The sequence below is a fragment of the Bos grunniens genome, chromosome 26, assembly GCF_055505025.1.
Source record: "Bos grunniens cultivar Pamir isolate PY7600 chromosome 26, Bosgru_T2T1.0, whole genome shotgun sequence".
Lineage (NCBI taxonomy): Eukaryota > Metazoa > Chordata > Mammalia > Artiodactyla > Bovidae > Bos > Bos grunniens.
The window spans coordinates 21,834,440-21,848,753 of record NC_141190.1 but is presented as its reverse complement, the minus strand read 5'-3'; the positions used below and the strand labels follow the sequence as shown (position 1 = coordinate 21,848,753).

Sequence of the window (14,314 nt, the reverse complement as noted above, 5' to 3'; positions counted from 1 at the left end):
GCAGCATATTAAAGAGCAGGAACATCACTTTGCCAAGAGTTTTTCCTTCTCCTCCTCGGATCAGCCCTGTGTTTCACATGCATCCACATTGCAGCACAGAGCATGCTTCCTCAGATCCTGGGTTTTGCTCTTTTAGCAAGCCCTGGCCATTTTCTCTACCATTCTAACCTCCAACTACCTGCAGCCTCCTTGGAACCCACCCAGCACAACTGACTTAAGTCAGTCTGATGGGCTCACAGATTGACTGAGTGTTCTCTGAGGGTTTCTCATCTTTCCAGCCACCCCAACATATCTTGGGTTCCCAAGAGAGGTCTGGCTCTGGGGAACATGGCTCCAGAGTCAGGCCAGGCTTAGGGCCAAGACAAGATTAGGCTTTTATTCTTTCATTTATTTATTCAACAAGTATTTTCTGGTTTCTATTAAGTGCCAAGCTCAAAGGATAAAGACATGGAGTCCATTCTCATGAAACTTAACATTTGGTGGAAAGAGAGACAGTGCTGAAGTAGGGTGACATGTTGATGGATGGGTAAGTTTGGGAGCTGTGAAATCTAATCACAGGTTCAGGGAAAGCTTCCTGGAGGGAGTGACATTTAATCTGAAATCTCAAGGATGAACAGGAGTCAGTCAAGTGGTGGGGATTGCAGGGTAGAAAGAACTTTTCAGGCTGCAAGAACAGTGTCTGCAAAGGCAGGAAGGGAAGGTCGTTGGGGCTGGAGTAGAGAAAGCAGGGGGGAAGTGTGCTGGAGGCGAGGCTGGACTGGTGGCAGAGGTTAGGACTCTGTGGCTTGCGAGTCAAGAGTTTGGACTTCACCCCCTGCAGGCCCATGGTGGTCCACCAAAGAGTGTTAAACCAAAAAGTGTTAAACTGTGTATGTGTGTGCTGGCGGGGGAGTACACCAGAATATTATTTGCATTTTTAAAGATAACATTAGCTACAAGCAAGACAGAGCAGGCAGAGTTGCTGAACGTGGTGATGGGGAGCTAGAAGCAGGTGGCCCAGATTTGCTGTTTCCAGGAGGCTGAACTGACAGGACTTGGATTCTGATTGGCTGAGTGGATGAGGGAGAGGGAGGAGTCAAGGAGAACTGGTAGGGATCTGACATAAGCAGTTGAGTGGAAGATGGTGCCATTCTCTCAGATTAGGATCAATGGTTGGGACAGTCATGCCTTGGACTCTGTACAGAGAGTCACTCAAGATGGTTGAGGGTAATGATGGGGGCACATATGGGGCCTAACCCAGTCAAGGGGCCAGAGAAGCCTTCCTGGTTTAGACAGCTGATGGCAAGGCCTTGACTAAGTGTGTCTGAGGGTCCAGGATATGAGGTTGGGCTTAGGGTTGGGATCTGGGGACACCTGGAAGTTGAGGGGGCAGGCGGCCTGGAGACTTGGAAGTGGACTTAGGGTGGCCAAGTCCTGGGTGACTCTAGCCTTGGTTAGTGACAGACGGCTGGGCTGGGCCGGGCTGCCCTCTCCTCCACTGATAATTAATCCCGCACGGGGGCCGCGGGCGATGACAGGGCTGTCTAGCGTGCACTTAAGCATTAAATGACCAATTTCTGTCAGACTAACTTCCCCAGCCTCCCCGTCCCCTCCTCTGCCGCCCACCCCCCGCCCACACCCCCTCCCTCTGCTCCCTGCACTCTGAGTTTTTCAGCAACTGATGGCTCCTGGTTCATTTCTGTGGAATTAATTGGTCCCTGAATGAATTCTGTTGACAGGGCAATTTATCATGTGTTTGGGCTGACAGTGCGGGTGTCGGGGGGTAGGGGGTGGGGAGATGAATGGGGGGGCTGAGATGAAGGGGAGGAGGGGATCTGGGTTGGGGTGAGTATTGACCGTAGATAGGGACCTGGGAGGTGCCAGCCCCAGGGTTTGGGGTGCCATAGAGCACCCCCAATCATGGCTGCATGCTTTGCTACACATCCTTGATCCCACAAGTTTGAGAGAAAGCCCTAAATTGGAGAGGATCTCCAAACTTTATCTGACTTCTCCCCTACCCTTCAATCATCTCAAATGGGGTGTCTTCATTGGGGGACTTCAGCACCATGCTATGTTAATCCTCTGAAGGCTAGAATGGTGCTGGGGCTCTGGGATAGAATAAGGGAATGTGTGTGTGTGTGTGTGTGTGTGTGTGTGCATGCTCATGCACTCAAGGAGCAAAGGGACTGATTAGTCTGGGGGGTAAGGGGGCTGGTCCCCGGGGAGTTGGGCGCTCAGCCGGCCTGGCTAACAGGGGCCTAAGGGACTGGCTAATTAGAGTATTGGGATGATCTGGGCTGGGGGAGTGTTGTGGGGAGGCAGGACATGGAGTTGGCCCCCAACAGCTTCTTTCTTTGTCTCCCTCCCATGTACCTTATCCGGAACCCTCAGTGGTCTCCACCATTCACCTAGAGATCTCTGGGCAGACACTGGGGAGAGAGAGAGGGAAAGGCAGTAATGACTCCCAGGTGGGAGAGATAGCAACAAATAAATAAATCCATGCCTCCTTTCCTAGCTTAAAAAGTCCCCCATCCCCTTCCCTATCTGAATGTATCCAATCTTCCACAGAGCTTTCTTGAACTCCTCCTGACCGTAGAGATTGAAGGCTACCTACCACATATAACTGCAGAAGCTTAGAATGTCAAAGTGGGAAGGCATCCTAGAGGCCATCTGGTTTTACACAGGAGGCAAGGACAGAGACCCAAGGGGCTTGTTGAAGGTCACACAGTGATCACGGGAGCCAACTTCTGGGTTCATGCTGCTCTCAGCTTGGAGATGCCTCTGTACACACATGCTTTTCGTTCTGCCTAGAGGATGCATTTCCGGTCTGAGGATTCCTTAGGGAAGGGGTGGCTCTTCTATCAGTCAGTTCAGTTCAGTCGCTCAGTCGTGTCCGACTCTTTGCGACCCCATGAATTGCAGCATGCTAGGCCTCCTTGTCCATCACCAACTCCCAGAGTTCACAGACTCATGTCCATTGAGTCGGTGATGCCATCCAGCCATCTCATCCTCTGTCGTCCCCTTCTCCTCCTGCCCCCAATCCCTCCCAGCATCAGAGTCTTTTCCAATGAGTCAACTCTTTGCATGAGGTGGCCAAAGTACTGGAGTTTCAGCTTTAGCATCATTCCTTCCAAAGAACACCCAGGGCTGATCTCCTTTAGAATGAACTGGTTGGATCTCCTTGCAGTCCAAGGGACTCTCAAGAGTCTTCTCCAACACCACAGTTCCAAGGCATCAATTCTTTGGTGCTCAGCTTTCTTCACAGTCCAACTCTCACATCCATACATGACCACAGGAAAAATCATAGCCTTGACTAGATGGACCTTTGTTGGCAAAGTAATGTCTCTGCTTTTCAATATGTGGTCTAGGTTGGTCATAACTTTTCTTCCAAGGCTCTTCTATAGGCCTCCTCAACCAGGAAATTGAGGCTGAGCCCGGGCACTTGGGAATGGACAGTCACAAAGATCAGGCCGTGGGAACATACTGAGATGCATGTACTGAGATGCTGCTGGGGTTCAATCAAGCAGGGAGACCACACTGAGGAGGATGTGGGTCAGATGTGGGAGGGGAGAGCAGTGTAATCTGGGGGCCCCAAACCCTGGGTTCTGAGAGATGGAGCCAACCAGGGCAAGGGGAGCCCTGGATCAAGGCAATGATCTGCCACCCTCGTGTGCTCTCCTGCTGCAGGCCGGCGACGTGCTCATGCTCTCACAGACCACCTTCTAAATCTCCCAGGTTCTTCCAAAGCTCCCTACCCTCCACAAGGTGGGACCCAGTCCTGCTCCCCTCACTCTCAGCAGATAGCAACTGTGTCTCTTGCAAGCTTTCTGAGCAGCTTCTCAGCCCTATCCCCTCATGATCAGTTTCCCAGCAGAATTCTCTGATTCATCCCCACTCCTCAAACTGCACCCCATTCTTTCAGGCCTGTTTCCATAAGCCCCTCAGTCCATCTCTCAATAGCCCCTCCTTCCCTACTCAGACTCCACCCTCTGCCTCAGCCCCCAGGCGGGTTCACATAGCCCTTAGCTTGAAAGGACTCTCACTCGAGCTCACTGACCACAGCATCTCCTGGCCCTTCTTGTGCCCTCTTCCCTTCCAAACTTTTCAAAAGAATTGTTGACCCTCTGCCTCCATCTGCTTCCTCGGTTCTTAGCTACCCCTCCCCCAGCAGCCCTGGGGGTTGGGTTACAACTGGCAGACACTCAACACATTTGCTTAAGTGATAAAAAGGAGAAGGTGCTGGCTTAGGACCCTAGAAGTGCCGAAGTGGCCTTGCTTCAGGCCTAGCTGGCTCCAGAGGCTCGAATGACACCAGCACAGCTCTCCTTCAGTCTGCCTCTCAGCTCTGAGTGTCCCAGCCTGACTCTGAGTGTGTCTGCACTGAGATCTCAGGCAGGGACTCTCCACATGGTGGGGAACTGTCCCTAGAGATTCAAAGCCCTCATCATTGCAGCTCACAGCCCAAAGAAAGAAGGGACCCTCTCTCTTCCAGCCCCAATAACAAGACTTCTGAGAGGACTCTTCCTACCTTGATGTGCTTTGAACAGGGACACGGGGGTCCCCATTGGACAGACATAGGTCTCAGGCCCACATCTATGGTCAGGAGCTCATGAGGCATTTTGACTGACAGTCCCATAAGAACTACACAGGATGGGGGAGGGACAGTTTCAAATGGAATGAGAGGTGCAGAGACCTTAAAGAAGTGGGGAGCTAGTCATGGGACTGCTTGGGGCACACTGAGAGCAAGTGTCTTGATGTCTTGAGGAGGCTCATGCTTGATGTAAATGAAGCACAGGACAGAGGCCAGCTAGCTCAGAGCACAGTGAGCTGGGGGTGGTGATGGGGGGGGGGGGTACAGGGTGGACAGCCAGAACATGTAGGGCCTTATAGATCAGATTTAAGATTCTGACTTTGGCTCAGAAGGGGAATCATTGGGGGGCTCTGAGCAGAGAAGGAGCATGCTCTGCTCTACACTTTGGGGATCACTCTGCTGATGGGAGAGTAGACTGGGGTGGGTAAGGCGAAGATGGAAACAAGAAAGCTATATATGTATATATATATATATATATATTTTTTTTGCATTTCAAGGTGAAGGGTCATACTGGCTTAGACCGGAATGGTACAGTGCAGATCATCAGAAATGATCAAATTCTGTTAACCGTTTTTTTTTTTCCCCCCTTTGGCTGCACTTTTTCATGTGATCTTAGTTCTCTGACCAGGGATCAAACCTGAGCTCCCTGTAGTGGAAGTGGGTAGTTTTAACCACTGGACTGCCAGGGAAGTCCCTGGATCCATTTTAAAGGTAGAGCTGTCTGATTTTGCTGGTGGATCAGATAGGGGATGGGAGAGACAAGAGCAGTCAGGGAAGACTGAAAATCTCACATTCTAGTTTGAGGTTTTGGCTTGAGTGACTGATAGAATGGAGTTGTCCTTGACTGAGATGAAGAGGGCTGGAGAGGGCTTCCCTGATGGCCAGTGGTAAAAGAATCTGCCTGCCAATGTGGGAGGCATGGATTCAGTCCCTGGTTGGGGAAGATCCCACGTGCTGAGGAGCAACTAAACCCGTGGGCCATAACTATTGACCCTGGGCTCTAGAGCTCCGGAACCGCAACTACTGAGCCCACGTGACACAACAGCGGAAACCCATGAGCCCTGGAGCCCATGCTCCGCAACTGGAGAAGCCACTTTAATGAGAAGCTCGAGCACCACAACTGGAAAGTAGTTGTGCTCTTCGCAGCTAGAGAAGAGCCCGTGCAGCACTGAAGACCCAGCGCAGCTAAAAATAAAACAAATAAATAAAATAAAGGGCTGCCGAATCCCCCAGTTTCCACTGGGCTTTGACTATATATCACAGCAATGGCACCCTACTCCAGTACTCTTGCCTGGAAAATCCCATGGATGGAGGAGCCTGATGGGCTGCAGTCCATGGGGTCACTAACAGTCGGACACGACTGAGCAACTTCACTTTCACTTTTCACTTTCATGGATTGGAGAAAGAAATGGCAACCCACTCCAGTAGTCTTGCCTGGAGAATCCCAGGGACCGGGGAGCCTAGTGAGCTGCTGTCTATGGGGTCACACAGAGTTGGACACAACTGAAGCGACTTAGCAGCAGCACCAGCAGCAGCAGTATGGTCAAATGCCCTTATTCTCTCTGCTCCTCCCAGTTTTGTGTCCTGAGAGAGTGTAGTGATCAGCCTAGTTCAGTTTTGTGTGAGTCCAATTCTAGTAAAGTCGTTGGTGGATAGATGGTCAGGATGGGCTGTGAGTGGGACAGCTTCCTTAAAGAAGCCATGAGTGATGGATACCATTTGGACATTTCTAGTGTCCTGACTTTCAGTCACTTTTAAGTTTCATCTCTTGCCTCCTCTCCCAACCCCTTCTATCTTTCCCCAGGCAGCTGATACCCCAGCCCATTTCATCTGGTATATTTGCATGCCTCCATGTCTTTGCTACTGTTGTTTCCTAAACCCAGGACAGTTTCTAATTGTCATATTTGGTGAACCTCAGCTAGGAACTCTGTGGGAGCAGGGTGGGAACAGGGATAGCAGAATCAGAATTAGGTGAGTTCTGAGGAGCAACAGAGCTGGGGAACAGGCCCTGTTTGTGTTTGGGGCTGCATTTAGAACAGGCAACTGCTCAAGGATTGTAAAGCATGTTTTGGGCCCCTATAGGCTGATTCTAGGAGGGAATATTCCCCAGGAGGGACACAGAATAAAAGTTTTTTTGGGTAGCGGTGGTCACTGTTGACAGCAGGCCCTCAAAATCCAATTTGGTATGAAGGAGACCAGAAAGAGAACAGAAGGTAAGAATTTCTGGTGGGACCCAGGTGAGATGCGCTGGCTCCCAATCTGATGAACTGAGCAGGACAGGGCTCCCATTCTGGGGCACCTGAAGGCAAAGCCAGGCACTGGGGGCCAGAGAACCACTCCATGTGATGTGTATGGCATTGCCTGGGCCAACCCAGTGCCCTGGCAGCATCCAGAATCCACTTGCTTGACTTCAGGCAATAAAATCAGGAGTTTTGCCACACTGGATTTGGGTTCTGAGCAGGCTCTCTGAAGTGGGGTAAACATTTTTGAGGGGTTGCAAAATAATCCATTTAGGCATGAGAAGAGAACACTGGAATTTCTTTGTATTCCAGTCTCATCCTTTTTCTATTTTATGTCTTATAAGATTTTTAATATGTTAGTTGAGTTTTTTATGGAATTTGTGAGTAAGTAAATATACTCATGGGCTTCCCAGGTGGCGCTAGTGGTAAAGAACCCACCTGCCAATACAGGAGACATAAGAAACACTGATTCGGGTCAGGAAGATCCCCTGGAGGAGGGCATGGCAACCCACTCCAGTATTCTTGCCTGGAGAATCCCATGGACAGAGGATCCTTGCCTACAGTCCACAGGTTCACAAACAGTCAGACACTGCTGAAGCAACTGAGCACGTATACACAAATATATTTGGAGTACAAATTCAGAATTCTTTTTACTGCTAGGATATATGATCAAAGTAGTTTAAAGACCATTCTTCTAAGAGACTGGTGATTAAAAGGAGCAGTAGGGGCAAGTGGAAAGTGGGGCTGTCATTTAGTAATATGGGATTAGGGAGGAGACACAAGTGGTGATGCAGAAGGAAGCGGATGGACTTGACTGCTTCAGGGCTGGTTGATTTGTTGGGGCCCTGCAGCATCACGATGTGAGTAGGCTGGGAAAACAGGCCTGGGGAAAGACAGGCCTGTTGGAATCCTGATCGGAGGTAGGGGTCTAGGAGACAGTGTCCCCAGCCAATGGGAAAGGTCACTCCTTAGTTTGTCTCCAAGTCCTGCTTGCAGCTGCCCAGCCACCCCTGGCAGCTCAGAACTTCCAGAGTATTTCAAGCGGGAGGAGGCAGAGATGGAAGTTGAGCTGGGAAGGCTTCCCAGGGGTAGCGAAGGAAAGTATCCTAGGGCAGAGACCAGGTGGAGGCTGTGGCCTTTGTGGGAGGACTGGCGCTGGAGGTTGCTGAAGGGATGGAGGGCAGACCCCTTCCAAGTATAACAGAAGTAGGCTGGACAATCACTCCATCCCTCCCCTGAACAGGACAGAGAGACATAGGGACAGACACAGTCAGCCTTCACTGGACACCTGGGCACAAGAACAGTCAGGGTGTCTGAAAAAACTAACAGTTCTCCCATTTCCCTACCCCTAGACTCACACAGGAACATGCAGACCCACGCAGAACAACAGAAATGGGAGCCGGCGACCGACTGCATAATATGCGCCCTCAAGATACACCCAGACCGCTCCGATCCTAGCGGCTGCTCGCCCAGGCGGGGACTCCGCAAGATCCAGGGGGCGCGCGAGGTCGCTTGAGCCCGCAGGTTCCCCCGGGTCTCTATGGGACTGGATGCTGTCCTGGCTAAGAAATAAATGCGCAGCGAGAAAACTGGTGGCAAGCGTTTGTGGTCTCTGGGCGGACTGGGGATAAAAACTGCGGCTGCGCGGAGGAGTGGTGGAAGGAGACAGGGCAGCAAACCATCTCCCTACCACGCGGAGAGTCTCCGACGGCGAGTTGTGAGAGACTGCACCCTGAGTTTGGGTGTGAGTGGAGAGGTAGAGCGACCAAATCACTCGAAGTTATTCTCAAGTTTTGCAAAGCGAAAACTCCTTGCTCCAAGGGCGGGGTGGGGGTCGGGTGGGGGTGGGGATGGGGCGGGGAAGGGTGGCTTCTGATGCGCCGCCGATAGGTCTGGGCTAAGGGGTGGGAGAGGGGTCCCAAAGGGAATGCAGCTGAGAGGATTATTGAGGGTTTATTTGAGATCGACTAGTATGAGGGAAGGCCTGTTCCAGAGACAGGTAGAGACAAACTTGGAGCCATGGGGAGTGACATACAAAATTTTATTATTTATTAATTATTATTTATTATTATTATTTATTTGTCATGTGCACAGAAAAGAAAAGAAAAAGAATCAAAACGAACCGACGCGCTGAAGGTGGCCAAGGAGACCAGAGCCATCCGGGAATCTTTCGAGGGTTCGGCTGGGTCCTGGGTTTGGGCCCCTGTCGCGCCAGCCCTACAGGGACTGGAATGGGCCGGGCCTCGGCGTCTGAACCTCGGCTCCCTCGCCGCCCCGCTTGGGCCACTGGAGCCTGGCTGGGCACCGGCAGTTCCCTTAACTATTCTCTTTTCTCGTTTTCCTTTTCAAATAAAAAGGCTCGAAGGAGAGAGAGATCTGGGCGAGGACTCCAAGCCTTTACGGATTTGTTCAAGGATTTTTATTTTTCACTTTTATTGACTTTGTTTCTGTTATTTCGAGTCGTCACGATCCACGGGTGAGGAGACATGCAGGGCGCATCGCCGCTACCGAGAGAGCAACTACGGGGCGGGGCGGCCCGGCCGCCGGTGGCCCAGAACCCACGGGGCACGGCCGCGAGGGGCGAACCTAGGGGCGGGCGCTGCCACCTCTGATCTAGCCTCAGGGGGGCAAGGCAGCCGGGGCAGGGCTGGGGAGAGAGGCCGAGGAAAGGACAGAGACAGAAAGACAAGAGAGACGAAGACTGAGAGAGACCGAGACAGAGGCGGAGAGAAGCAGAGACGAGAGCTGGAAAGGGGAGCGATGCAGAGAGATGAGGAGGAGAGAGCGAAAACACGGAATTATAGAGAAATAGCCAACAAAACAGAGGCGAGAGGAGTCCACAGGACCATGTTCGTCATTTTGCATAGAGATTTCTTTTCTTTTGTCATTTTTTGTAACATAAAAAAAAAGCCCCCCTCCCCCAGGACGTGCTGTGCTTTAGTGGGCGTGTAGCTGTGTTCCCCCCTCCCCCCCAGCGAGCGGCGACTCTCACAGCACAGACAGCGGGGCGTTATCTACAGGCAAGGCGGGCGGGCACCTGGGACTCTACCGGGAGGGGCGGGGCGGGAGGGGCGGGGTTATATACACGTGGGTTCGCCTTCACAAGACACACACCGTCTTTCTAAAAAGCAGCAGCCTGTTGGGTGTTTTTGTTTTCCTTTTTTGCAAAGACCATCATATTAAATAAATGTAGACTTGACTTTTTGCGGTTCTGTTCAGTTCCTGCTAGAGGAAGAGGATGGAGGTGGGTGGAGTGGGCAGCCCCCCACCTTCCACTCCGCGCAGCTCAGACGCCAACTCACATCCTGCTCCTACCACCGGCAGATTGAGTCTGTGTCGGGGCGGGGGACGGGGGTCATCGGGTAACTGCTTGGGGGGACCAGTGCCGCGGCCTGCAGAAACTGGTCCTGAGGCAGGCACGGGGACAGACTCAGGTGAGGGCGGCGAGTTAGGGAAGAGAGATGCAGAGCGACGTGGGATCGGAAAGGACGGGTAGGAGGAGGAGCTGCGAGGTGGGTAAATGGAAGAGACGCCGAGGTAGGGGCAAGGCGGGGGCTGAGAAGCTGGTCACTAGTAGGGGCTGCCTGGGCCCTTGCGAACTGGGCAGTTCAGGTGGAGTTGGGAAGAGCCAAGGGTCGGACTCGGTGGGTGCGGGCTGCTGGGGCCTGTGTGCCTTGGGTCCCAACCTTGGAAACGCCTGACGATCCCCAAAGCACATCCCTGAAGCCCGGCCCCCACGCCCCCATTCCATTCCACCTTCTGGGCAGGGCACACTCAGAAGGTGGGGGCAATCTGGCTGAAGCCGGGATTCGGACATTTTCCCGAGGTCTCGGCAGGAGGCTCTTCCTCCTTCTGCAGAAAATCGTTTTGTTCTTCATTTCCTTTGCCCAGTCCCTCCAGCGAAGCCTCCCGGCGCTCGCCGGAGCGTCCGAGGCGGGCTGCTCCCGGGCTGGGCCAGGCTGCAGTCCGCGCTGATTGTGTGTCACAGAAGCGTGTCCCCCGCGCGCAGCGGCGGGCCCGGCCAGAGTTCGGCGGTGCGGCTGGTGGGCTCCAGGCCAGCTCGGGCGAGGCGGGGACGAACTGGGTCGGGCCCTCCTCGCGACGCGGCCAGTCCAGCAGGCGGGAAGGGGCGGCGGGCCCGGGCCTGAGGGTCCCGCCCGCGGCGTCACTCGTCCTGTCCCGCCTTGGACGGGGTGAAGTGAAGAGCTGGAGGGGTCCTGGGAGGGGGATTGGGTCTGGGGCGGTGGCCGGGAGGCTTCGGGTCGCGTCGATCCTGCCTCCCTCCGGGGCGGGCGGTCAGACAGGGACGATGTGGAGGCCGAAGCTGTCGGCCTGAAGCTTGATGTGGTCCCCGCGGTAACTAGTGGCGGTCATAGGCAGCGGCAGCAGCGGCAGGGGCGGAGCCCCGGGGGGCGGCACTATAATAATAAGGGGAACCTGGAAGTTAACACAGGAGAAGAATGGGCTGGGTGAGAGGACAAACAGGAGAACAAAAAAGGAAAGAAAAGCAAAGCAGAGACCTCGTGCTGGGGTCTAGCAGGATCCGTGCAGGGAGGCCTTGGCTGAGTTGCGGGGCCGGTTGCCCTCAGGAGAACTGCATTCACCGGGTGGGAGAGGGACCCGATCGGTGACCGCCGCCGCCCGACTGCGGACCTCGAAGGGGGCCCAGGGTGGGGCGGCGCAGAGCCTTGCAGCCGCCGGGAACAGAGCGGAGCGGAGGGAGGGGCGGGAGGCACGGGCTTCCTCTAGGGATCCCGGGGCCTCAGAGCTGCGCTAACGAGCCTGCCCGGCTGGGCGCCCAAAAGTCCGGTGGGGGGTTGTCGAACCCGCACGGCCGAGCTGGCGGACCGACACGCTGAGCCGCCGGCCAGCCAGGTGGCGGTACTCACTTAGTAAGGCGGGGTTGCTGAATCTCCAAGCCTCGTTGTAGGCCGTGTACTGGGGGTGGCTGTACGGGTTGCCGGAGAACTCGCTCCCTGCGGGGGGGGCGGGGGAGTGGGGATCAGACACTCGCAAGGCCAGGGCGGGCCCGACGTGCCCGGCCAGGGGCCTCCCCCGGGTCCGAGGTGCAGATGCTTCGCCAGGCGGACGGGCGGAGAGAAAACAATCCACCTGGTCCGCAGGGGGAGACCCCGTGCTAATGGTGGTGGTAGTGGTGGTGGGGTGTGTGTGTCTGCAGAAGCACCGACGCGCCTCCCACAGCGCCGCGGAGGTAGTTTCGGGGCGCTCCCTCGGAAGCGCTCCGAGTCACCCAGGAAGGGCTTATTCTGAGTCCAGGGGCACCTACGCCCTGCGATGGGGACCAAAGCCTTTTTAGTGGAGACTCTGGTTCTAGGAGCCACAGCCCCACAGGGTGGAAGCGGGGGGAGGATGGCGAAGACAGGCTCTAGGGACACTTTGTCCCAGAAAGTCCGGGGAATGGCATCTCAGCACTGTGCCAATGCGAGGGGTGGGGGCTCTGCTGGGAAACACTCCCCTCTCATCTTTCCCTCTAGAGATTTGAAACGTGGGCCACGCAGCAGGGGAAGGAGGCGGCGGGAGGAGGCAGGTGGACTGCCCGCGGGTTCACAAACGGTGAACGGAGGGCCCCGTGGGCTGGGAGCCGTCGGAAGCTGCTTCCCTCCCTCCGCGCGAGAAAGGCCAGGCCCCCGGGTTTCCCCCTCGCCCTTTCTCCTGTGTGATGACCCCAGACTGTTTACAGTGATCCCTAACCGCGGGTTAAGTAGAGGAGAAGGGGCCCCTCTCGGAGAGGGAGCTGGGGTGGGGGTGGGGGATGCAGCCACTGGAAAGCCTGTTTATTGACGAGGAGGGAAAGCATGCGTGCAGCAGGATAATGAGCTTCTGAGCTCAACTGTGACCAAGAGGAACTGAGCTATCTCCTTCCCCATCGCTAATGAAACAAGTGTAATTTCCTCATCAGCACTAGATTCTGTTTAACGACTCCCCCCTTGCCACCATGAGCTCTCTGCGGTTCTCCTCACCCCATCTCCTTGCAGGCTATCCCCCCACCCCCGCACCCCCATCTCTCTGAGACCTCCAGTCTCCACCTGCTCTCGCCTGGGACCTTCCCAGAAGAATCTCCTTGCACCCAACACTCCTGTTCCCCCTACTCTAAATCTGGGCAGGAATCCCCCTACTCACACCCTCAACTCTTTTTACCCAGTTCCTCAGCCCCCTGTTCTGCAACTCCAGGCAGCAATCTCCCCCTCTGCAATCCCCCTCCCCTAGCTCTGCTGATCAAGGGCTGTCCCTGAATGGCCCATCCAGGAATAGGGCCAGTCACCCTATTCTATCCACACTCCCCCTTCCATGAGAGCTGAGCTTCAGGGAACGGGCACACAGAGGGTGCCCAGCAGGACAGGATGCAGGGCCAGTGACTCTCATCCTCTTTAAGACAAGAGTTTTTCGGTGTTGATGTGAATAGGAACTTCAACTCTCTGGCTTCAAGCCCAGCTCCCAATCTGGGGTGAGGGGTTGGGGAGAGCACGGCCTCCAGGTGTATTCACCAGATCCTGCACATGGCCCCTTTCTCTCTGATCCACACAGCCCAAACCCAGCTCCTCACAGAGGGGGACAGGTTAGAGCCCCCAGGAGCAGTGAAGGCCCAGGGCTCCTCTGAGACGTGGGGGCACTTTAGGTTGTCTCTCTGAAGCCCGCCTCTCTGGTTCCTGCCACAGCCTGTCTTCTGTTCCTCTCTCCTTAGGGACTGACTCCCTTCTCTCCCTGGGATGGGGTTGGCTCCTGGTCTTCCCAGTGGGTTGGTGTGGACCAGGGTGGCTTTGTCTGAGATGTGAGTCCCTTTGACCGACATGCCCCTGGAAATGGTTCTCGGCTCCAAGTTTCCATGGAAACCAGGGCAGGCTCTTCCGAGCAGTGTCAGCTGGCTGGGGGTGGGCTAGGGCACTGAGGGTGGAGCTGAGGCCGAGTGCTCCCAGGGCACAGGCTGGGGTGGGTGGGCACTGCAGAGGGGCCAGGACATACAGGGGGTACTTCTGCAGGCTCCCTCCGTGGGGTGCTCAAGAGGGAGGGTGAGGGACCCCCGCTGCGGCCTCTAGGGAGACAGAGGGATAGAACAGCAGTAGTTTGTGGGAGAGGAGATATTGGGTCTCCCCCCCAGCCCCCAGTCTCAGACTACAGACCATGCAGCAGTTTACCCACAGTTCAGCTACCCCCACCTAAATCAGGCAGCTACAGCTGGGTCACATACCAGGCACCATTCCTGCCAGGGTGGAGGTGGGGTAGCTTCCCTGGCCAGTGGGGGGCACGTGAGGGGGGTAACCAGGCAGAGTGGTGCTCGCCATGTCACGACCTGGAAAAACACAAAGGGGGAAGGGGTGAGGCCTGGAAGAGAGGGGTCTGCCTCTGCTCACACCAGGGTGCTCTGTGGGAAAGAAGTATTGAGTGCAGACACGTGGGAGCAGAGCTGAATGAGGAGGTCCAGGTGAGCCCTTACATGTACCTAGCTTGTCACCTGAATGTCCCAGGATCAGCTGTGTGTATGCAC

The 14,314-nt window shown here is 55.0% G+C and overlaps 1 protein-coding gene and 1 long non-coding RNA gene across 34 annotated transcripts in view; one reads left to right on the top strand and one right to left on the bottom strand.

Annotated features, from left to right (window-relative positions):
* Positions 1-399: 399 nt before the first annotated feature.
* LOC147344183 (uncharacterized) lies at positions 400-8,399 on the top strand. Its single transcript, XR_015155893.1, has 2 exons — positions 400-526; positions 8,163-8,399. It is a non-coding gene; the product is annotated as an uncharacterized LOC147344183 (long non-coding RNA).
* Positions 8,400-9,956: 1,557 nt separating this feature from the next.
* Positions 9,957-14,314, bottom strand: part of PAX2 (paired box 2) — a 90,520-nt gene continuing 86,162 nt past the window's right edge. For 16 of the 33 annotated variants that reach the window (XM_086378166.1, XM_086378167.1, XM_086378169.1 and 13 more), the window contains 3 exons: positions 14,018-14,119; positions 11,700-11,786; positions 9,957-11,228 (listed from right to left, as the gene is read on the bottom strand). In XM_086378166.1, coding sequence (XP_086234292.1) covers positions 11,107-11,228; positions 11,700-11,786; positions 14,018-14,119 — 311 coding nt within the window. In that variant the 3' untranslated portion in view covers positions 9,957-11,106. Of the gene's footprint in view, positions 11,248-11,699; positions 11,787-14,017; positions 14,120-14,314 lie in introns of all 33 variants that reach the window. The other 17 variants (XM_086378171.1, XM_086378170.1, XM_086378172.1 and 14 more) reach the window with 2 other exon arrangements.